Here is a 21,114-nt window from a genome sequence, read left to right as displayed (position 1 = left end):
GTGTGTCACTGCAATCTGTTGTAAGCCACTTTGGGGATCACTAGATCAAAAGGAGCAGGAGTTTGGATTTGATATCCCGCTCTACCCGAAGGAGTCTCAAAGCGGCTAACATTCTCCTTTCCCTTCCTCCCCCACAACAAACACTCTGTGACGTGAGTGGGGCTGAGAGACTTCAGAGAAGTGTGACTGGCCCAAGGTCACCCAGCAGCTGCATGTGGAGGAGTGGAGACACAAACCTGGTTCACCAGATTACGAGTCCACCACTCTTAACCACTACACCACACTGGCACTAGATCAAAAGGCAGGATATAAAATAAATATTGGGTCTTATGACTGTATAATAAATGGCTAAATCTTCTAAAGAAAGATCTGTCAGGAGCCCAGTGTTCTATATGCAACAGAGGATAGCCTGATCCCTCTGGAGAAATCCCCACCAATGCAGGATAGTGATGTTCATCCTCTGTAATTTGTCTGGCACTTGGAGGCATGGCTGTTCTTGCACACAGAGACTTCACTTATCATGGCCATCCTATAGAGCAGTCTCCCCCAACCTGGTGCCCTCCAGATGTTTTGGCTGACAGCTCTCATCAGCCCCAGACAACATGGTCAAGGATGAAGGAATCTGTTCAAAATATCTTCCTGTCGTTAGACTGGGGAAGACTGCTACATAATAATACCATAAGCTGGTATATAATAATACTATAAGCTGTCTTGAGAACTGCAGTCAAGTAGGTACAGAGTAATAGTTTAAAATAAATCATTACATTTCAGAAAACAAATTAATCACCAAAAACTGACCTCAAAACATTTTTCCTTTTTAGCCTGATGTAGCAGTTCTGCCATTCCTGGTAGAAGCACAGGAAATATGTAGCATTCCAATAATTCTCTTGGAGTACCTGGACAAAAATTATTCTTGAGAATTCATTTTTATGCAGTGATATTGTTTGTGTTCACACATCATAGCCAAGCCATTATGTCCAGATTCAGGGTCTCTCTTCTTTCTCTCCCTGGTTGATTTTACTACTACTTTTTTGTCTTGCAGAAGTACAATTCTAATTAAGTATGTCCAGGTTGCTCGCTGGGGCAAGGCGGTTTGAGCATATTACACCAATCCTGGTGCAACTGCACTGGCTGCCAATTAGTTTCCAGGCCAAATTCAAAGTGTTGGTTTTAACCTTAAATGGCTCAGGACCGCAATACCTCAAGGAATGCCTCTCTCCTTGTGAACTGGCTCAGATCCTGCAATCACCATTTGAGGCCCATTTTCATGTGAAGCCCAGAGGGTGGCAAGACAAGAACAGGCCTTTTCTGTGGTGGCTCCCCGTTAGTGGAATGCTCTCCCTCGGGAGGCTTGACTAGTGCCTACATTGCAGATCTTTAGGCACTAGGCAAAAACGTTTCTCTTTAACTGGGCCTTTGGCTTATTAACATTCTATGCCCTTTTAAATGTCTTTTGGAAGGGGGATTATTGGTTTGCTTTTGTTCTTGTTTTTTATTATGTATTTTGTGTTCTCATTTTGTATCTTTATGTTGTGAACTGCCCTATGATTTTCGGATGAAGGGTGATATACAGATTTAATAGAAAATAATAAATAAGCTGTACTCCGACTTACAGGTTTTTAGGTCAGGCAGCTCAGGTGATGTTGGTAGGGAAAGGAGAGAAGGGGTCTTTGCAGCAATCGATTCATCAGTAAGAGGTGATTTGCTCTGATCCCTACTCAAATCTGGTGAAGTTTCAGCACCTACAGGAGCCTCCTTAAAATCAAATTTAATAATATAAATACCCTGGTATAATTACAAAAACAACAACCACAACACATTTTTAACAAGCTGATCCCAAAAAGGAACCCAGACTCAAAGCGTAGCCTGGAGCTATTGAAGTGCAGTGAACAGAATGTTATAAATGGACAGGAGATCCAGCTCCAAATAAATCCCCACTTATTCATTTCTTAAATTTGTATCACACCCCTCTTTCTAGAAGAGCCTAGGGCAGCAAACATAAATGTTAAAGCAGTACAATTTAATATAGAATAAAACACTTTTAAATCATTCAAACACAATTGAAAACCATCTAAAACTTTTAGAGCATCTAAACACATTTAAAAACAGTAGTATATTCTCACAATTATTAATTTCATGGCTGTGATGGCCAATATCTCATAGCCATCAAATGCCTGGACAAACAGGAATCATAGAACTGCAGAGTTGGAAGGGGCTCTGAGGATCATCTAGTCCAACCCCCTGCAGGAATATACAGGTGTCTCATATGGGGTTCAAATCTGCAACCTTGGTGTTATTACCACCATGCTCTAACCAACTGAAATACCTAAGAATGTTTTAAATTTTCTCTTGAAAGTCAATGAGGGAGGCAGACACATCTCACCAGGAAGGACATTTCAAAAAAAGAAAAGAAAAAGGAAACCACCACCAAGAAGGCAGTGTCCTTGGTCTGTGCCAACTGGGCGGTAGCTGGAGACAGCAACAACAACAGGGTCCCCCTTGCCAATAGGAGATCCCTATTGGCTTTACATAACTTCAATTTCCAGAGTTCCCTAAGAAGAGGGACTGATTGTTAAAACCACTTTGGGAACTGTAACTCTGCAAGGGGAATAGGGGATAGTTTCCTAACAACTATCAGCACCAATAACAAATTACAGTGGTACCTCAGGTTAAGAACTTAATTCATTCTGGAGGTCTGTTCTTAACCTGAGGTACCACTTTAGCTAACGGGGTCTCCCGCTGCCGCCGGAGCACGATTTCTGTTCTCATCCTGAAGCAAAGTTCTTAACCCAAGGTACTATTTCTGGGTTAGCAGAGTCTGTAACCTAAAGCATCTGTAACCCGAGGTACCACTGTATACATCTCTGGATTACCAGGGGGAAGGCATGATTCTGCAGAGATCTCCAGTCTCTACCTGAATTCATGGCAGAGATTCAAATGATATGAACAAATAGAAACATCAAACTGACACTCTATGTCTAGTCATTTCCTAGGGAGCCCAGGCGCAGGACATGAGGTCAGCCTCCAATCCCCAGCCTCTATTCGGTGATACAGTGCCTTTGACACCAAGGGAGAGGAACTGAATCCATACAGAATTGGGGACATTTCAGTTGAGGGGGAAAGCGAGCCAGAGGTGACATGATAGAAGTTTAGAAAATTAGACGTGGCAAGGAGAAAGTGGGGAGGGGGGAGTTTCTTACTTTCTCCTAACACCAAGATGCATGGACATCCATTTGAAGCTGAATGTTGAAAGATCCAGGATGGATAACAAACAAAAAGTGCTTCTTCACACAGCAATTGTCTTTACCTGGGAAGTAACTACAGGCTCCTGCTTAGGTTCAGGCACAACCTCCCTCTTCTGGTCCAAAGTGTTAGGATGGGGAGGCTGCATTGCTTCAAATTCTGGGGAGGGGGAGAAAGAAAAGGAAAGGGGGGGGGGTGAAAATGTCAGGTTTTCGTTGCTCCTAGGCAGTGCCGGATTTCCGTATAAGCTAAAAAAGCTATAGCTTAGGGCCCCACTCTCTTGGGGGGGGGCAAAAAAATTAAAGGGGGGGGCTGGATGTAGATTTCCAAAGTATAAGATAATAAACAAATAAAACCTACATACAGCAACAGTGTTTTGTGTTGTGTATGGACCTATTAGGTCCAGAAATTACCATATAGCATATATTCAACACAAAAAACAGCGACAATTTGTTGTTGACAAAGGACAGCTGGACATTTAAAGGGCCCCTTTACCTTCAGTATATTAGGGCCTCATCAAACCTAAATGCGGCCCTGCTCCTAGAGAAGGTCTGGATAGATCACGCCCCCAATTTGCACCGAGGCCTTTGCCGAAGATGCGGGCAAAAGGGGGGCGGGGGGAGGGGAGAGGAGGGTCTCCCACCTGCGCAGATTTGCTCCCAGAGGTTGGGGGCCGGGAGTTCCTCCATAGCAGCCGCGGCAGGAGGAGGAAAGGGGAGCGGTTGCTAGGCAACCTCAAAGCCGCGGGCGCCCGGCGGCGGTTTCCCAGCTAGGCCGCGGCGCCTGTTTTCCTTTCCGGGTCAGGCCGAGCAAGGCGAAGTGTTTTCGCGGCTTTCGAAGAAGCGGCGCCCAGGTAGGGGAGGGAAGGAGCTGGGGTCGTAGGAGGAGGCAGGCAGGCCAACGGGCCCCGCTTCTCTTCCTCAGGACAGGTGAGTGGCGGTGGGGGGGGGGGTAGAGGGAGGGGTCGGTTTCTGTGGGGTGAGGGGAGGCTTTGGCTTCCGTAGGGCTGGGAGGCCCGTGACCCCCAAGCAGCGGTGGGGTGGGGGGGGGACAACCGCGGCCTTCCAGATGCTGCCGGCCTCCCGGCTTTCCTCACTCCCAGGCCGCGTGGCTCATGGCCGAGGCTGCCGTGGGAGGAGTTGGGTGTCCATGTCATTAAGTTTCATTTATTTTTTTATACCGTCCTTCATCCGAGGGTCTCAAGGCGGCAGAAAAAGCAACAACAACGCAGGAATATGTAACGTAATAAACAAAATAATCACACACATTTTTTTGAAAGGCCACAGGTGGTTTAAGTAGCCAAAGGCCTGGGAGAAAAGAAATATTTTCACCTGATCAGAATCAGAAGAATCTTTATTTTGCATCAGCCACTAGTCATAGCAATAAAATAAAACAAAACATACTGACGAGAGAGGTGAAAACTTAACTATAGAAAATACATTTTGGGGGAGGTTACATCAATAATCAAATAATAGACCTTTTAGCCCCTGCTAAAAACCTTGCAGTTTTTGCTGTCACCTGATCATCTTGATCTGCTAAAAGAAAGGGGACAGTAGCAGTGGTTGGGCAACCCAGCATAGACAATAATAGAGGGGTAATAACCTCAAATCTTTTTATAAAGAGTGCAAGCCAGAAGCATATGAGCCACTGACTCAATTCTGCACACCTAAAGAGATGCAACAAAGTATGGTTTTAAAAGCATGGTCATGATTTATTTACTTTTCGATTTTATTGTTTTGTCTTTTTGTAAACAGCTTTAAAAAGAACGAACAAGCAGTGTATAAATTGTATGAAAAATAAATAAGCCTCTGTACGGAGCAACTACAGAAAAGACTTGTTCTTCTGTTGCCGCTCGTGGTTTGAGACCAGGATACCTAAAAGATTGTCACACCCCATATATGCCCAGCCAGCCACTGTGCTCTTCAGAAGAGGGCCTCATGCAGGTACTGTACGATCTTTACAGGAGGTCCGTCCCACAGGGCCTTTAGCGTGGTGGCTCTCTGCCATTAACCACTAGGCAGGTGCTGCCTCTGATGTCTTTTTGGCATCTGTTGTCTTGTTGACCATCCAACAAGCCTTTTAAATTGAGGTCCTTATTCCAGCCTGCATCTGAACTATTTTTACCTGTGTTTGTTTTTTTTAATACGAAGTTGTTTTCTATGTGGAACTGTTTTCAATTATCTTTACACTTGCATAGGGTTTTAACTGTTTTATTTGATTTATAATTACACATTTTATTGCTGTAAGTCACCTTGTGGTGAAGGAAAAGGAAGAAATCTTACCTAATAAATAAGGGTGGGAACGCATATTGTTTGTCCACATGGAGATGTGTGATAAGATGGGGGGAAAGAGACCCAATATGTATGAAGTGTTCATGAATATGTGCCTTTAACACTATTTATTTCTGTATACCTTCCTGTCTGACTCCTTTTGCACTGTTAAATATAAGAGCACAGGAGGAGCCATGCTGCATCAGTCCAAGTGCCCAACTATCATAGAATTGTAGGGTTGGAAGGCATCTTATATTTACAGCAGCCATTTGGATGCCTATGGCAAGCAGGACATGAGAGTAAAAACACTCCTGTTGTTGTCACCTCAGAAATGGTCATTCAGAGGCCTGTTGCCTCTGATTCTGGATATAGTACATAGAGAAATCATGACTAGTTGCCATTGACCACCTTATCCTTCATGAAATTGCATAATTCCCATTTAAAGCTCTCTAATTTGGCTGTATGCCCACAGTCCGCTGTAACAAAGAATGTCACTGGAATTGCTTGCAATGAAGGACAGTGCTACTTATTTAACTTATTTAAGAGTGTAGAGATCATCTGCTTCCCCTGCAGCAGAAAATGTGTCAAGCATGGAAATAGCTGCCCAAAAAGAGAGACCGTGTCTCAAGTTGCTGATAAATTATTAGTAGCCTAATGTGTTTCAGCAAAAAAGCATTATTCTTCTCATGGGAGAAGGGAGAGAGGAACACACAAACCTGGAGGGAGGCTAAGCTTGTTCACATCTTGCTAAACTATAATGATACCACTGTGGTAAGTTACTACTTGGTAAATGGGTGTCTGCTTTTTGTTTTTCAGAATAGTCATAAAGGATGCAAGGAACAAAACTGATAGATCTGTGCAGATAAATAATAAAGTTAATGCTATGGTTAGAAACCAGGCAGTTGTTATAATAGAAGAAAATGGCTATTATGATTTACAAACGAAAGTCAAGGCAAAGAAAAAGAAGCGCTTGGTAAATGGAGAGGGTTCAGATCAGATAGAGTCAATGAAGAAAAATGCTTCCAAATTGAAGAGCAAAGGTGGTACAAACCTTCATATTGTTATAGAAAGCAGTTCAGATTCAGAATTATTAAAAGAAACTGATGAAATGCCTAAGAAGCTCAAGAGAAAAGGAACACAAAGATTTTCTTGTGATCAAGATGGTGATTGTAAGATTTCCAGTAAAGAGCTGCCAATAGAACAGCAGGAAGCCCCTTTTTTCATTAGTAAGAAACGTAAAAGGGATATTCCAGACAGTGATGGAGTTGGTGATGGATTTCCTGCAAAGAAAAAGAAGAAAAAGAAAAAACACAAACCTGCTCACTGTACAATACAGCTTAGTGGAGAAGATGACGATGAGCCTGTAAAACACATCTCCAAAAAACAAAAAACCATTTCCCAGGAGACAATGTTTCAGACTCTTGTCCGAAATGCTGCAGGTGACAGGGATATTGTAAAGGGGAAAAAAGTTTGCTGTTTAAAAGAAAAAGGTATTGCCAACACTGTACACCAGTTAGAAGAAGAATTAGGTTGCAAGAGGAGAGCTCTTGGTTTTCAACAGCATCTAGAGGGCACAGCCAATGTATCAGAAGAAGAAAGCAAAGTAATGAAGAAGAAGAGGAAGAAAAAGAAAAGAAAGCAACCTCTTCTGACAGAGGATAATCAGGAAAATCAGTCTTGTGTTTCTGTTGAAAGCCAACCAAAACAAAAATCTAAAACAAAGCCAAGCAATGGCAAGGAGAAAACAGGTCTGATTTCAAACTCTGAACGAGACAGCCAAGTGAAGAAGAAGAAGAAAATGAAGAAGAGGAAAACCCAAACCAAAGTTGCAAGCGATCATCCAACTCTCTTGGAAGATGATGGAGATGTGGCTACAAATGAGAGCTGGTCAGCAACAAAGAGGACTAAGAACGCCCCCAAATCCAAAAAGGCGCAAGACCATGTAGTGAGCTGGGAAGATGGCAGATCTGAAAATGACAGCAGGCAGCACATCAAGAAGAAAAAGAAGAAGGACCGGGAGAACAGAGGCGCCAAAGCCTGTGAAGAACAGCCCAGTTTCAAGAAAGCAAAGATTAAACAAGAAGCAAAGGTAGCTTCTAAATAGAACTTGCTATTTGCCATTTCTTATGTAGTTTGTTTTTATCCCACCTGTCCTCCAGTAAGGTCAGAGTGTCATGTGTGATTCTGCTTCCCTCTCCCTTGCCCTCCCCTGCCCCCATTTTAGCATCACGAGTGCCCGATGGGATAATAATAAATTTTATTTATACCCCGCCCTCCCCAGCCAAGACCAGGCTCAGGGTGGCTAACAACCAATAATAAAAACAAGTTGATTAAAATACAACTTAAAAACAAGATTAAAATACTACATTAAAACATTAAGATGCAGCCTCTTAACAGGAGGAGAAAGGAAAAAAAAAAAGGGAGAGGGAATCAAATTGATTCTAAGCCAAAGGCCAGGCGGAACAACTCTGTCTTACAGGCCCTGTGGAAAGAAATCCAATCCTGCAGGGTCCTGGTCTCATGAGACAGAGCGTTCCACCAGGCCGGAGCCAGTGTTGAAAAGACCCTGGCTCTGGTTGAGGCTAATCTAACTTCCTTAGGGCCTGGGACCTCTAGGTAGGTTGGGTTGGGCTGGGAAAGTGTAGCTCACCCAAAATTCATGGCTGAATGAGAATTTGAAACTTTTAGCATTATTTGAGAATGTCAGTAAGCATGTAAGTAGGGGTGACCCAGTCAACATTGTGTCTTTAAATTTTTGAAACCTTTTGTCATAAAGCTCCTCACCAAAGACTTTTGGGATAAGAGGACAGGATAAATAAACTTGGAAGCAGAGAGTAGAAATAAATACACGGTTCTTACCATGGAGAAATGTAAGAAGTGGGGATTTCAAATCCCCACTCATGTTTGAGTGGGGATTTGAACCCCGGTCTTTCAGGTCCTAGTCTGATGTTCCAAGCACTACGCCACACAGGTTCTTTGGGGCGGTTATGACCTCTCCTTTCAGTTATCTGTTCTTTCTCTACTACCACAATAATGTGGTGATACCCACCAATTTGGACAGCCTTAAAGGGGGATCACACAAATTTGTGAAGGATAAGACTGTTGGTGACTAATAGCCATATGATAGCTTTCTTGCTTCCAATATCAGAGATGGTATGCATTCAGACATCAGTTGCTGGAGATCACAAGTGTGAGGGTGTTTTTTGTTCTCCTGTTTGTGAACTTCCTGTCGCCATCTTTTTGGCCACTGTGGGAACAGAATGTTGGGCTAGATGAGCTTTGGGTCTGATCTTATCTTGGCCACGGCTACCAGTAACGTCATGAAAAGATGGCAGGGCTCCAATAGCCACTCTGTGCTATTCCTTTAATCTTCCATTTTTATACCATTCTTTTGGTATAATGTGGAATGCTAACCATATCACGCTTAAACATGAGCGGGTTTTCCCAGTGATACTCAAAATGTGCACTCTTGTTTTTCAGGAAGGGGATGAAGAAATAAAAGTGGTGGCGTTTAAGAAAGGAAACTGTGACGAAATACAAATAGACAAGGTACAACCTTATTCTTTTGTGGCTCTTTTGGAGTCTTATTGTGGCACATATTAGTCTGATTTGGATAATGTTCTGTGTTTGGCTCACATGGACGTGGTGAAGCAGGATCTCATCTGCATGTCCCGCCCTCTCGGGATGCCCATCTTGGGCTATGCCACACTTTTATGTGCTGCTTCCCAGTTAGTGACTATGTGGCTTTCGGGTTAGTGACTATGTGGCTCAGACTTATGTAGGTTGTGGATTATGCTCCTAGTCATTATCACTTGATTTATATACCACATTTTCCACAAGAACACCTGTGTTTAAAGCATTTCACATACAAAACAGTCACTGATTGATCAGCCATAGTTTAGACAATCAAACTGTGATGAGTTTTGGGCTCACACGGTCCCCTCTTCCACTTCTCGTACAAAGATGGAAGAGCGGGAAGTGAGATCACGCAGCCTCAGAGTTGACACAGCTTGTTCCCACCAGTCACGTATAACCCATAAACTGTAGTTTAATCGGTCATCTGAACCAAGGTGTTGTTTGGGCAACTCCAGTGTGAGAGAAGTGGCGGTTTTAGGATAAGCTTGAATGATCCTTTGTAAATTGAGAATTGTATCAAGAAGGGGGGCTGTTATCTAGCAGATAATTGTGTTTCACGACTCTAACCATGGAAAGACTCGGCTTCAGGCACCACCTGCAGTTCTGCTGCTTTGGCCACCTATTCTTGCTCTGTGGTAGTTCTGTAATTCTGGGCACAGCATCAGATGTGCAAAGCCAGCCTTACTCCCCAAGTGCTGGATTCATATGTGTTGGTCCTTTGTGAATGAGATGAGTTTAGAAGTCCCGAGGCTTTCAGATTTGTCCTCTCCCCACCTCCACTTGCTCTTCTTCTTTCCTGGTCTTCCTGATAAGCCCCCTTTGTTTTGTCAAGCTTACTTGCACTTTTTTTTATGGCTACAGGCACCTACTTTAGAACAGGAGAGTGGTATTTCGGGCACTCTGGAAATGTATCCAGGAGGCACTGGGAAGGTTGCCCATCTCTGATGCAAGGGAATTTTGAAACTGGAGTAGCTGGTTGGGGAGGGCAACTGGATAATGCCAAAAGGGGTTCAAAATGTCTGATTGTTTCCATGGGTATTTTATCATCCCTCCTTCATTGCCACTCTTTTCCATGTACACAGTTTGAGGTCATCCACTACCTGCAGTGTTCTCAGAGCCAAGTAAATGTAGCCTCCCAGTCTGTAAAACATCTTTTCTGTGCATTTGTCTATTTGAGAACTGCTTGTCTTGCAGATGCTTTTTGCCTTCGCAAATTCTTGTATGTGTAAAAGGGTTGAAATTGTGCCTTTTCTTTCCTGCAAGTAACATTTTGGACACTTCTCCCCTTAACATCTTGACGTTTCTAAGCAGTTTTACAATCAAACAATATTTTTTTGCCCTCATGTGCATATTTTCCCCATTTTTCCATGCCAGTTGAGACGGCAGGCTCTCCAAGAAGAGATTGACAGGGAATCTGGCAAAATGAAGACTGTCAAGGAAGAGGGAGAATCGGTAAGCACGAGCTCTGCAAGAGCCCAGGTAGCAAGGGCAAAGCATCCCTCCCCTGTGGTTGGCTTGTGATGCTAGTCATGTCTGTGGTTTGGCTCGCCAATCTCTCATCTGATTGGAAACTTGAGGTCATGCTGTAGAACAAATGAGTCCAGTCTTTAGAGATGCTGAAACCAGAGCACTCTGACCTCCAGAAAACTGTGATTCCAGTTGTTAATCCTGAAAAGTAGCATTTTTGCTCCGATAGTCCCTTAATGGAATTAGTTATGATATCTTTGCTGTAGAATTTTTGTGTGTTTGTTTGTTTCTGTTTGCTGTGGAATATAAATAACACTAGCCCTTGGACATAGCTGTCACGCTCTGATTAGCACTGCCATGTTTCTTTTCTCCATGGCTGCAAAAGATGACCAGTCAGAGGTAGAGAATCTGAGGGAGCCTACCTTTTCCCTTCATTTAGTGGACTGCACCATCTAATACTCTTAACTGCAGGAGGCAGTTGCCCCCTTTGAAGAATGTGGTCCCCAAATCCCTGGCGGAAATGAGCTAGGCTGTCTTGGGAGCTGGAGTAATGGCACAATTGAGGTTCTCTGTGTTTGCTGAGTTAGATGGGGAAATTGAGTCTTAAATTGCCAAGAGGGGTGTTAAAAGGTTTCTGTACTTTAGGTGAATAGGCCATCTTGGGTATCGATTGGCATCTGCTCACATTAGAAGTCCAGCTGTCTCAAAGGGCCACTTCACACATGACAGATTTCCTCTCTGAATTATCACTTCTGTGTAAGAGCATAAGAGCCTCTGTTGGATCAGGCCAGTGGCCCATCTGATCCAGCATCCTGGTCTCACAATGGGCAGCATCCAGATGCCTATTGGAACCATGCAAGCAGGAGCTGAACTGCACTCTCCCTGTTTGTGATTCCTACTAACTGATATTCAGAGGCGTAGTGCCTCCGACAGTGAAGGTATGCCTAGTCTAAAGGTACATGCTGAAAATAAGCTGGTCTGCCTCTGGTCACTGCCTGGATGGTAGACTACATTTGCTGCCCTGGCTAGTCCTATTCAGTTATAGTATCATAGAATTGTAAAGGTGGAAGGAACCCCCAAGGGCCGTCTAGTAGATCAATCCTCAGCAGTGCAGGAATCACAGCTAAAGAACCCCTGACAGATGGCCATTCAACATTTGTTTATAAGCCTCCAGTGAAGGAGAGTCCAGCACCTTCCAAGATAGCCCACCCCCTGTCAAATAGGTCTTACAATCATAAAGTTATTCCTAGTGACTGCTAGGATAGCTCAGTCGGTAGAGCATGAGACTATTCATCTCAGGATTGTGGGTTTGAGCACCACATTGGGCAAAAGATTGTTGCATTGCAGGGGACTGGACTAGATGACCCTCGTGGTGCATTCAAACTCTACAATTCTATATTTAGTTGGAATCTTCTTTCGTGTAATCTGAATCCATTGGTATAGATTCTACCATCTAGAGCAGGCTTCCTCAAACTCGGCTCTCCAGATGATTTTTGGCCTATAACTCCCATGATCCTTAGCTAGCAGGACCAGTGGTCAGGGATGATGGGGATTGTAGTCTCAAAACATCTGAAGGGCCGAGTTTGAGGAAGCCTGGTCTAGAGCAGCAGAAAACAAACTTGCTCCATCTTCATTTGACACCTCTTCAGATATTTAAAGGTGTCTGTTTCCTTTCAAGTCTTCTCTTCAGGTTAAACATACCCAGCTCCTTCAACTATTTCTCATAAGGCTTGGTTTCCTTCGTGGTCATCCTCCTCTGCAAATGTTTCAGCTTGTCATTAAAACTAGAATGCCAGGTAGATGCTTGCAACCCCAAGTTGTAGGGTATTTCAGGTGAAGGAAGCTGGACAGTTTGGGGTTTTTTTGTAAATGCCCAGTTGTGCTTTAAATGTGCAAATGTCTAGATGGCTGTAGAGTTGTCCTCCAGCTGACATTTATGCAGGGAATCCCAATCCCTTGGTGACGGCCTATCAGAATGCATTAGCACCTGAAAGAACAGGAGTGACAGAGCCCAATGGCAAGCTTCACAAAAAGCCAGCTAAAAAGGGTAGGGAAAAATAAAGACATGTTGGAGAGCTGCTCAGAGTTAACCTCCAAAATTGCAGGGTTTGGAAAAGCTGTTCTTACGCCTGCACGAATCTCACCACCACCACCGCTAAGTAGAATTAATTGTTTGTAAGCTGACATGTCTGGGTGCAGAAGCTGAGAATGGAGGAAGTCTAGACAATTGGAAAGAAGAGTTGGGCATGGTAGGAAATGAAAAATCAGAAGGCAGTGGTTCAGAGAACATCTCTCCTGTCTTTCTGTTGGTTCCCTGGGAATGCCTGGAGGGCTGTTGCTGCCTCTTTTGTTTTGACTGCTGTTGCTGTCACCTACTGATGGTGAGAGGAAGCAGGGGGAGGGATTGGGGAGGGTGAGAGGGAGAGGCAATGCATGTGTGCGTAAATGTGGGGAGGGGGATGGAAAGGAAGGGCAAAACAAGGAGAACATTTATTCTCTTGAATCATCTCTCCCTCTTGTATACCCAACAGAGCACTGCGCTCTGCAGGTGAGGCCCTCCTCCAGATACCACCTTATCTGGACATCGTACAATGCAGGAATCAGGCCTTTAGCATGGCACATACGCTTTGTAACTCCTTCTCTTTACATATCAGATAGGCACTGTCTCACTTGTCTTCTTTGGCACCCGTTTCCTCTTCCAAACGAGCCACTTAAAGGGAGATTGTAATCCCAATCTTTATTTGTGTTGGACTTGAAATTGTTTGAACACAACGCTTTTATTGTCTTGATGTTTTTACTGTTAAGTGGCTTTGGACTGTTTTAAGGGAAGTGATTCATAACTAAATAGATGCATAGGAAGCTGCCTTATTGTTCATCTAGCCCAGTATTAGCTATTCTGACTGGCCGTGGCTCTTCAGGTCTCAGAAAAGGGCGTCTTCCCCATCTCCTGCTTCCTGACCCTTTTAAAGAATTTGAGTCTGGGAACCTCTGTCTGCAAAGCACATACTCTACCACTGAGCCTGGTGTGGGGAATCTCTAACCCTCCAGATACTGCAGAACTACAACACTCACCATCCCTGACCATTGCTTGTACTGGCTGGGGCTGTTGGGAATTGTTGTTCGGCAGCAATCTGGAGGGCCAAATGGTCCTCACGCCTGCGCTAAGCTGTTACTAGTTCTGGCCTGTGCCTCTCTGCCTCCTGCACCTTCCTCACTTATTTGCATTCATATATTTATATAGACAATCCTGTACTTTGCAGAAGGTATGCTTACTGAGATGCAGCCTTTGCTGTCTTGCTCAGGCCATAAGGCATGTGCCATCTTCTAGCATGAAAAGACAGTGCAGTGCCCAGTACACTTTAATTTTTTTTTTTAGATTCTACATTTCATAAGAATATAGCAAAATAGTAGACACCATACGAAATTGCAGTAAAATCAATAAAAATGAGTGGGAAGAGGATAGAAAAATAAACGTTTCAGAGGCCTGTCTGTGTTAAGAGTTTTCAGGAAACATCTGAAAGGAAGCGCGGGGGGGGGGCGTTCCTGTCAATCCTCTGGTGGCAGGGAGTTCCATAGGGCAGGGCCTGCCACACTAAGGGCTTGGTCCCTAGTAAAGGCTGGCTGAACCTTAGGGATGTGAGGAACCACCATCAGACAATCTTAGTGGTTGAGTTGGAGCACTGTGAACATGTACCCCTGCATCACACTGTTTTCCTTCTTTGGCTATAACCTGTATTTGGTTGGCTAATAAACTTGATTTAGGTCCTTTGGGGGCACTAATCCACACTTGTGCCGTGCATTTCAGGATGTCCATTTTGGCCAGTGGACCACAGCAACCTTTGAAAATTCAGAGCAAAAAACCAAGTTCCTCCGGCTGATGGGTGGATTTAAGAAGGGTCCTGTACCAGTCCAAGGTCCTCCAGCACATGCCTCCAAGCTGAACATGGCTTTGGACAAGAGCAAAGAGCAGAACCTGCAGCAGAAGCTACAGACTGAATTTGAGAAGGCGTTAGCTTGGAAGCACCACAGAGGCATCGGCCTTGGATTTCAGCCTCCCATTCAGAAGCAGGTGCACATAGATAAATTTGCATCAAGATCTATAAAATTTGAAGACTGAACTATCAGGGAGGCTTTCCTAAATCATGTTTGGTTTCCTTAACAGTGTTTCTTCTGGGGGAGGGGTCAGGGGGAGAACAACATTTGTTGGAATGACTAAGAATGCCAGCAGGCATCAGATTTCTAAAAAAATGTCGGTGGCTAAATGACCTCTCAACAAAATGGTTGGATTCGCTCGTGTTTCAGACAGGTAAAAAAATCTCTGATATCTTTATCCCATTACTTTTGGCAGCTGGTGTTTGTAAATGTCCAACTTCATTTTTGAAATGTTCATTAGACTAGTTGTTGGAGGAGAAATGGACATGACGTTATTGGTCATTTAATGGATTGTCTGTTCACCCTGGCACCCTTTGCTTCCAAGCTTACTTTTCAGTAGCCCAGAGCACTGGGATTAGACCCACAGTACAGTGGTACCTCGGGTTAAGTTAATTCGTTCCGGAGGTCCGTTCTTAACCTGAAACTGTTCTTAACCTGAAGCACCACTTTAGCTAATGGGGCCTCCTGCTGCCGCCACGCCGTCAGAACACAATTTCTGTTCTCATCCTGAAGCAAAGTTCTTAACCTGAGGTACTATTTCTGGGTTAGCGGAGTCTGTAACCTGAAGCGTATGTAACCAGAGGTACCACTGTAGTGACAGAATGCCCACAGCTAAAGAGTTCAGGAGAGACATGGGTCTGAACAGGCTGAAGCAGCAGAAGCTGGGTTAACTACCTACGGTATGTCTTACCATGCTCCCAAAAAGCTGAACAAAAGATGTCCAGAAATGAAATGTCGACTGCTGCCTTTTGATTGACACATCTGTTGCCCGATAGTCAGGAGAACACGCAAAGTACAATTTAAATAAGCAGTGCACTTGAAACCCTGCGTCATCTGACTTCGTCAGTCTTCAAGAGACTTTATGAAAAGCCATGCATAAAATGATTTGTGCAGCAGTGTCCCATTCAGGTTTCACAGAGCGTTTGGGATGCTTCCAGCATCCAGGGCTTCCATGTCTAAGTCGGTTATTTTTTAAAATAAAAATAAAAATCCACAACCAATAGTTGGCATGAGATGTCTCAAAATATGATCCACCCCTTTTTGGAATAATCACAGAACTTTTTCGTCGTAGTTGCTTTTTGGGTACAGTCAGGGGTTCCCAAACTGCTCTGTGGGCCATCAGTGGTCTGCAAAGCTTCAGGTGATCCGTGGCATGTCTGTGGGTTTGTGGTTGAAGGCGGCACATCCACCACAGTAAATATTCATAGTGACTTTTAACTGCATTTTATTGCTGCTTTTGTTTCTTATGTTATTCATTGTATTAGTTTCACCTGAATTTCACCTGCTGTTAAGCTGAAATGACTGGGTGGTGGAGGTAGGTGAAATAGCTACGAGTAGCTTTGGGTCTGGGAACTGTTTAATCCCTTCCTTGTCAGCAGTAATCCCACTCTCCCATCCATCTACTGTTTTATCTGTAGGGAGAAAGATACAGGGAACTTGCATCTTTTTCTCTTTGGTGGGGGGTGAATGGGAATCTTCTGAGTGGACAGGGCAAGGAGAGTTAAAACAGGCCCTTCTTTTGTAAGCTTGTTCTCGGTTCAAGCTGAAGCCATGCCAAAGCTGCACTGCATCTTTCCCCCTGAAAAGAATTGGCTGGGGGAAATAGCCATGGCTTTTAACTGTATCATGAGTTGAAGTCACAGTGAACAGGAAACTCATGACATTCCTGTATGTTACAAATCGAGATCACAAGCCAGTCCTGTTCCAGCCTGCACTGTATAATCCCTCCCCTGCATGGTAGGAAGTGTTCCAATACGCAAGTTGCTTGTTTGCATGTTACACCTTCTGATAACGCCTCTTGCTTTTCTGAATGGAGGGGGGAGTGTGCATAGAAACTAGCCTACTGTGCAAAGGTAAAATTTGCATTAGTCACTCTGCCTACTCTTCCTCTGATCCCGCCCACCGCCGGCATGCAGCTTCTGGGTTGCCCCAAAGGGGCTGTGGCTGGACTACAGCAGCACTCCTTCCCATTGGCCAAGCTGGGCTGTCAGAAGTTAAGAGTCCAACAACATCTGGAGTGTCCAGAATCCTCACAAGCATTAAGCTGCACTCAAGAAAACAGAAAGCAGTTCTAATTAAGTGGTGATTGGCAGTTTTGATGAGAGTTGATGCTGGTATGCTGAGGGTTGCACAAAGATTAACAGTATGAGCGACGGTTGGGCACAGGCAAGTCTCTACTGCCTCAGCCAGGGGGTCGATGGGATTTACCTATCCTGTTGGCTTGCCAGCTGTTGAAGCTGCACCTGTCCCTGTCTCTTTAAGAGCAGTTTGGTCTGCAGGAAGCAGCAACTGATTCCCCCCCCCCCCCTCTATATCTAGCAAAGCCTCAAGTCTCTGAACTCTGCATATCAAACCTTTCAAAGGCACAAGAGCAGACCTACTCTTGCCTCCCCACCTCCACCAAGCTGGCAACCTACCTCATAGGTGGCCAGATAACTGCAATAGTTCCAAAACCCCAATATTTAATAGATCTATATTCCTATTAGAGCTGCCATTTAAAAACAACAGCTTTAGTCTAGAAGCCATGAAGTCCCACATTACTTGTTTGCATAAAACATTCTGCATTGGGTTTGCCCAACTGACCTGTGAGTTGGTTCATCTGCAGATACGCCAGATCACACCCATCCCTTCCCCTCCACCTACTGCAGTCTATTATGTCCTCACATGGCAAATTGCATTCTGCTCAAAAGATGTTTGCTTGTTCTGCAAGCATAATAGCTTCCCCTCAGCTTTCTGCCCACAGCTTCCTTGGTGGCTGCTATTATTAAGGCAGTAGAATTCTGCTTGGCAAAATGGCTCAGCAAGTCTCATCATCCCCCTCCCTTTTATACACGATGCACTTACTAAGCCCCTAGCAACCACTCCCTTAACAGCAGCTGACTTTGATTTGTCCAGTTTTTGAACTCATTCCTAGTTTCCAGCATCCTTGTTCTCTCTGCCTCATTTTCTTCTGTCCTCAGATGCATGGTGCTCCTTCCTACACGACTCATTGTATAAGCAAAGCTTGCAGACAGACAGCTTAAACAACTTGTCCTTCATTATGTTTCTCTCCATGTTCCACTGAGCATGGGTGGGATTCCATTTGTTTAAACAGAATTATGAGCAAACCTCTATGGCTGATAATGCAACACCAGCAACAAATACGTTTGCTCCTGCAAGGACATGCAATACCATGCAGTGACCTCATGGCAGTGATGCCACCAAAGGGCACTGTGCACAGTGCTTTATTGTAGCAAAAACCTCTTACCATACAGGACCACCAAATCCCAACTTTTTTTCTTGAAAATGAAAAGGTCTGGCCAGCAGAGTTATCCTTAAGGACATTGCAGGGATACTCTAGTAATTGTGCCCCTTACCCTTTTAAAGCTCTTCACAATATTACTGCACCCTGTTTTGGCCCTGGCTTCTCACTGTCAGCTCTGCTACCCCAGTTCCTGCACCCTCAGCTACACAAAGGCCACTTGCTGTTTAACAGATTCCCTGGTACTGCAGAGCCAAAGGGAGGCACACTGGACTCTGCCAATGGTCAGGTCGACCAAGGGTTACTGGAAGGCTGGAGCCTTTGCCTTCTGGGAAGAATATCACAGCAAGTCAAGAGCAGCTGCAGGGACCTTGCTTCCTCCCTCAATGCCAGAAAGGACAACTCTGCTGCAACCTCCTGGTGTTCTTGAGCTATGAAACCAAAGGGAGGTACACACTGGCTTGTGCCATGAGCCATAGAATTAAAGGCTGCCAAGCCATGGCTACATTCTACCTCCACTGCTGGAGCTTGTATGCCTCAGAATACTGGTTGCTGGGGAGAGCGATGTCCTGATTGGGGGTTCCCATTGGCATTGGTTGGCCACTGTGAGAACAGGAGGCTGGAATAAATGAGCCTTTGGCTTAATCCCGCAGGCTCGTCTCATAACCTGGGTTTGCAGAGGTGAGCTTTCGTATTACAACAACTTGTGCTAACCACCTAGAGAATCGTTTAGTTCAAGGGCTGGGTCAAAAACCTCAAAATAAACAATTATGCTCCCTTTCTGGCCCTGTTTGTGAAACTTTCTCAAACAGAGGTCTGGTCTTTATATGAGCATTGCCTCTTTTCCTTCTCAGATCCCTCCTCAAAACTCACCTCTGCATGGCTTTCAGTGTACCTTATATGATCACATTTGTCCGCATTCATCTTTCCTGTGTTTCCCCAAATTGTCTATTTGGAAAGAGCAAGCTCTTTGCAGGCAGGGACATTTCCATTTTTGCCTCTCTAAGGCATCGTGTACATTGCTGGTGCTGAACTGAAAAAAGGTACACCCCATCCATTTTAATACGCTGCTCGCCCATTCTCAAAGGGATGTGTTAACTAGTAATTTAAAGATTTTTTTTTTATAAAAAGCTCAAGCTGCTCACATGGGCTTACAATCAAAAGGCAAATGAAGGCTGGGTTATGCAGCATAATAAGAAGTGTGCCTAATGATTACAAAATAGCAGGCTAAGCACTGCTTGCAAAGTTCGGTAATGGGAATGAATACAAATGTGATGTATCCATGATTAGATCTTTTTTTAAATACAGCGATGCATTTTGAGCTTAGCCACCAAAGCTTCCCGGACACATTTGCTTCCAAGTATTTCTCAAGGTCTACCACAAACGCTCAAGAATCTCTCCATTTACATGATGCTTTAAAATAAAATAAAAAGGCCCAACAGCAAGGTGTTCTGAGAGGTATATTCAATATGAATGCTGAGTAACAGCTCCCTGTTAATCAGATGTACAAGCCCATCTTTCAAAGGCTGTAGCACTCAAAAGACATTGCTCAAACATGCTGGCACAAGTTATCTCTCCTCTTTTCTTTACAGCCCCATCAGATTTGGATAGAAAAGTTATTTCCAGTCTGAAATTGTAAGATACTGTTTCACCGACCCCCAGTTAGCATTTAAATCACCTTTTAATGGTTAGTGGCTGTGCAGTGGGGAAACAAGGCCTCATTTCAAAAATGATGGCACTGTCAGGACACATTTTCCTTCTGTCTCTGACCAAATAAATCTGTCACACACCAAGGGACTCTACAAAATGAAAAAAAGATATTGAACTCCGATAATAGCCTAAGATGCAGCCTGGGGGGTTTTATAGGCCTTAGAGAAGGCCCCTCCAGTACATCCAAGTTCAGGAGGCCATGATTTGTCAGGTCCTTGACTGCAGAGGAAGTCTTGCAGCCAGATCGGTAAAATGGCTCAGCTCAGGGTGTTTGCTTTGCTTCTTGATATATTCCAAGGTTTTGACCTAAGATAGAAAGAAGCGGGGGGGGGGGGGGATAAACAATGAAAATCAAGTCCTCTCTCTACAGGTAATGTGTATCTGCTTCAGGATGGGCTTGAAACCACTGAACAATGTGGAAATTTGACAGTGCCCTAAGCAACATCTGTGGCAGAGGCTTCCAAACACCAGAGTTTGGTGATAAACTGTGATGTTGTAAAAAGCTGCATTGGCACCAGCTGGCAAGGTGATGGGTGAAACTGCTGCAGTTCTCATCATGGAAGCTGAGGTGCTTTTACCTCAGCACCTTGCAGCCTGTGGCCAATACAGCTGGCCCCAGCCTGCTGCTCATCTGGGAATGTGTGTAAAGCAGGCGTAGGCAAACTCAGCCCTCCAGATGTTTTGGACTACAACTCCCATCATCCCTAGCTAACAGGGCCAGTGGTCAGGGATGATGGGAGTTGTAGTCCCAAAAAACATCTGGAGGGCTGAGTTTGCCTATGCCTGGTGTAAAGGCTCCTTCCCCCCAGCTGAGTGAGCCCCGAGTCCCCTTCCACTCACGTGTGACCACCAGGTGACTTGGGGCTCCTTGGCTAGGCTGCTGGGGGCGGAAAGCTCCTGCCCCCAGCAGAGGCAGCCCTGGTGTCCCTGCCACTTGCGCTTGAGCAGCAAGGACCTTGGGGCTCCTTGCCCAGGCTGCCTCCACCTTCACCGGTGTGGGGGGCAAGCAAACTACCTTCCACTTTCGCCCCCCACTTCCCAAAGACAGACCAGTAGCCAAGTGCACAGAGCCTGTTGGGCTTTGTGGATTTGACTGCCTTAAGCCTTCGCCCATGCAGGTGCACTGCCTCTTTCCTCTGGGGGTTGCCTTACCTGGCTGCCTTGCACCAGGAAGGTGGGCTCCATCTTTCTGGGAGGAAAGGCACAGCACACCCTCCCAGATGAAGGCAGGCAGGCAGTAGCCAAGCACGGCTGCAGACCCGATCCTGCTCCTACTCAAGTGCAAGCAGGAGTGGGGTCCTGGCTCTCTCAGCAGAGAAGGGCAGGCTTTGCTCTTCCCAGCTGAGCAGCCCCGATCCCGCGCCTACTCTCATGCAAGCAGCAACAGGGTCAGGG

At 44.9% G+C, this 21,114-nt stretch overlaps 3 protein-coding genes across 12 annotated transcripts in view; 1 reads left to right on the top strand and 2 right to left on the bottom strand.

The window, feature by feature from the left end:
- IQCK (IQ motif containing K) overlaps positions 1–4,020 on the bottom strand; it is a 35,578-nt gene extending 31,558 nt beyond the window's left edge. For 3 of the 4 annotated variants that reach the window (XM_083711812.1, XM_083711815.1, XM_083711814.1), the window contains exons 1-4: positions 3,887–4,020; positions 3,308–3,402; positions 1,614–1,755; positions 799–896 (exon numbers count right to left, since the gene is read on the bottom strand). In XM_083711812.1, the coding sequence (XP_083567938.1) occupies positions 799–896; positions 1,614–1,755; positions 3,308–3,402; positions 3,887–3,932 (381 nt within the window). In that variant the 5' untranslated portion in view covers positions 3,933–4,020. Of the gene's footprint in view, positions 1–798; positions 897–1,613; positions 1,756–3,307; positions 3,403–3,738 lie in introns of all 4 variants that reach the window. The other variant, XM_083711813.1, reaches the window with a different exon arrangement.
- KNOP1 (lysine rich nucleolar protein 1) lies at positions 3,973–18,789 on the top strand. 3 transcript variants are annotated; one of them, XM_083711590.1, is made up of 6 exons: positions 4,043–4,172; positions 4,998–5,186; positions 6,330–7,602; positions 8,994–9,062; positions 10,524–10,601; positions 14,422–18,789. In XM_083711590.1, the coding sequence occupies exons 3-6, from the start codon at positions 6,397–6,399 to the stop codon at positions 14,731–14,733; spliced, it is 1,665 nt and encodes a 554-aa protein (XP_083567716.1). In that variant the 5' UTR covers positions 4,043–4,172; positions 4,998–5,186; positions 6,330–6,396; the 3' UTR covers positions 14,734–18,789. The 3 variants fall into 3 exon arrangements, with proteins under 3 accessions (XP_083567717.1, XP_083567715.1, XP_083567716.1); XM_083711591.1 differs by lacking the exon at positions 4,998–5,186 and having other exon boundaries at positions 3,973–4,096; XM_083711589.1 differs by lacking the exon at positions 4,998–5,186 and having other exon boundaries at positions 4,035–4,172.
- A 667-nt stretch (positions 18,790–19,456) lies between these two features.
- The window catches only part of VPS35L (VPS35 endosomal protein sorting factor like), a 78,949-nt gene continuing 77,291 nt past the window's right edge, over positions 19,457–21,114 (bottom strand). For all 5 annotated transcript variants that reach the window (XM_083711373.1, XM_083711371.1, XM_083711374.1 and 2 more), the window contains one exon: positions 19,457–20,025. In XM_083711373.1, coding sequence (XP_083567499.1) covers positions 19,927–20,025 — 99 coding nt within the window. In that variant the 3' untranslated portion in view covers positions 19,457–19,926. The remainder of the gene's footprint in view (positions 20,026–21,114) is intronic.

Source organism: Podarcis gaigeae, assembly GCF_964106915.1.
Source record: "Podarcis gaigeae genome assembly, chromosome: 14".
NCBI classification, from domain to species: Eukaryota; Metazoa; Chordata; class Lepidosauria; order Squamata; family Lacertidae; genus Podarcis; species Podarcis gaigeae.
Note: the sequence above shows the minus strand (reverse complement) of the source record. Positions and strands in the feature narration are given on the sequence as shown.

Bases quoted from the DNA above. Each gene is read 5' to 3' on its own strand.
- KNOP1 (XM_083711591.1), top strand. From the start codon at position 6,397: ATGGTTAGAAACCAGGCAGTTGTTATAATAGAAGAAAATGGCTATTAT. The intron at 7,603-8,993 runs GTAGCTTCTAAA...CTTGTTTTTCAG, and splicing joins AGATTAAACAAGAAGCAAAG to GAAGGGGATGAAGAAATAAA. The intron at 10,602-14,421 runs GTAAGCACGAGC...CGTGCATTTCAG, and splicing joins TCAAGGAAGAGGGAGAATCG to GATGTCCATTTTGGCCAGTG.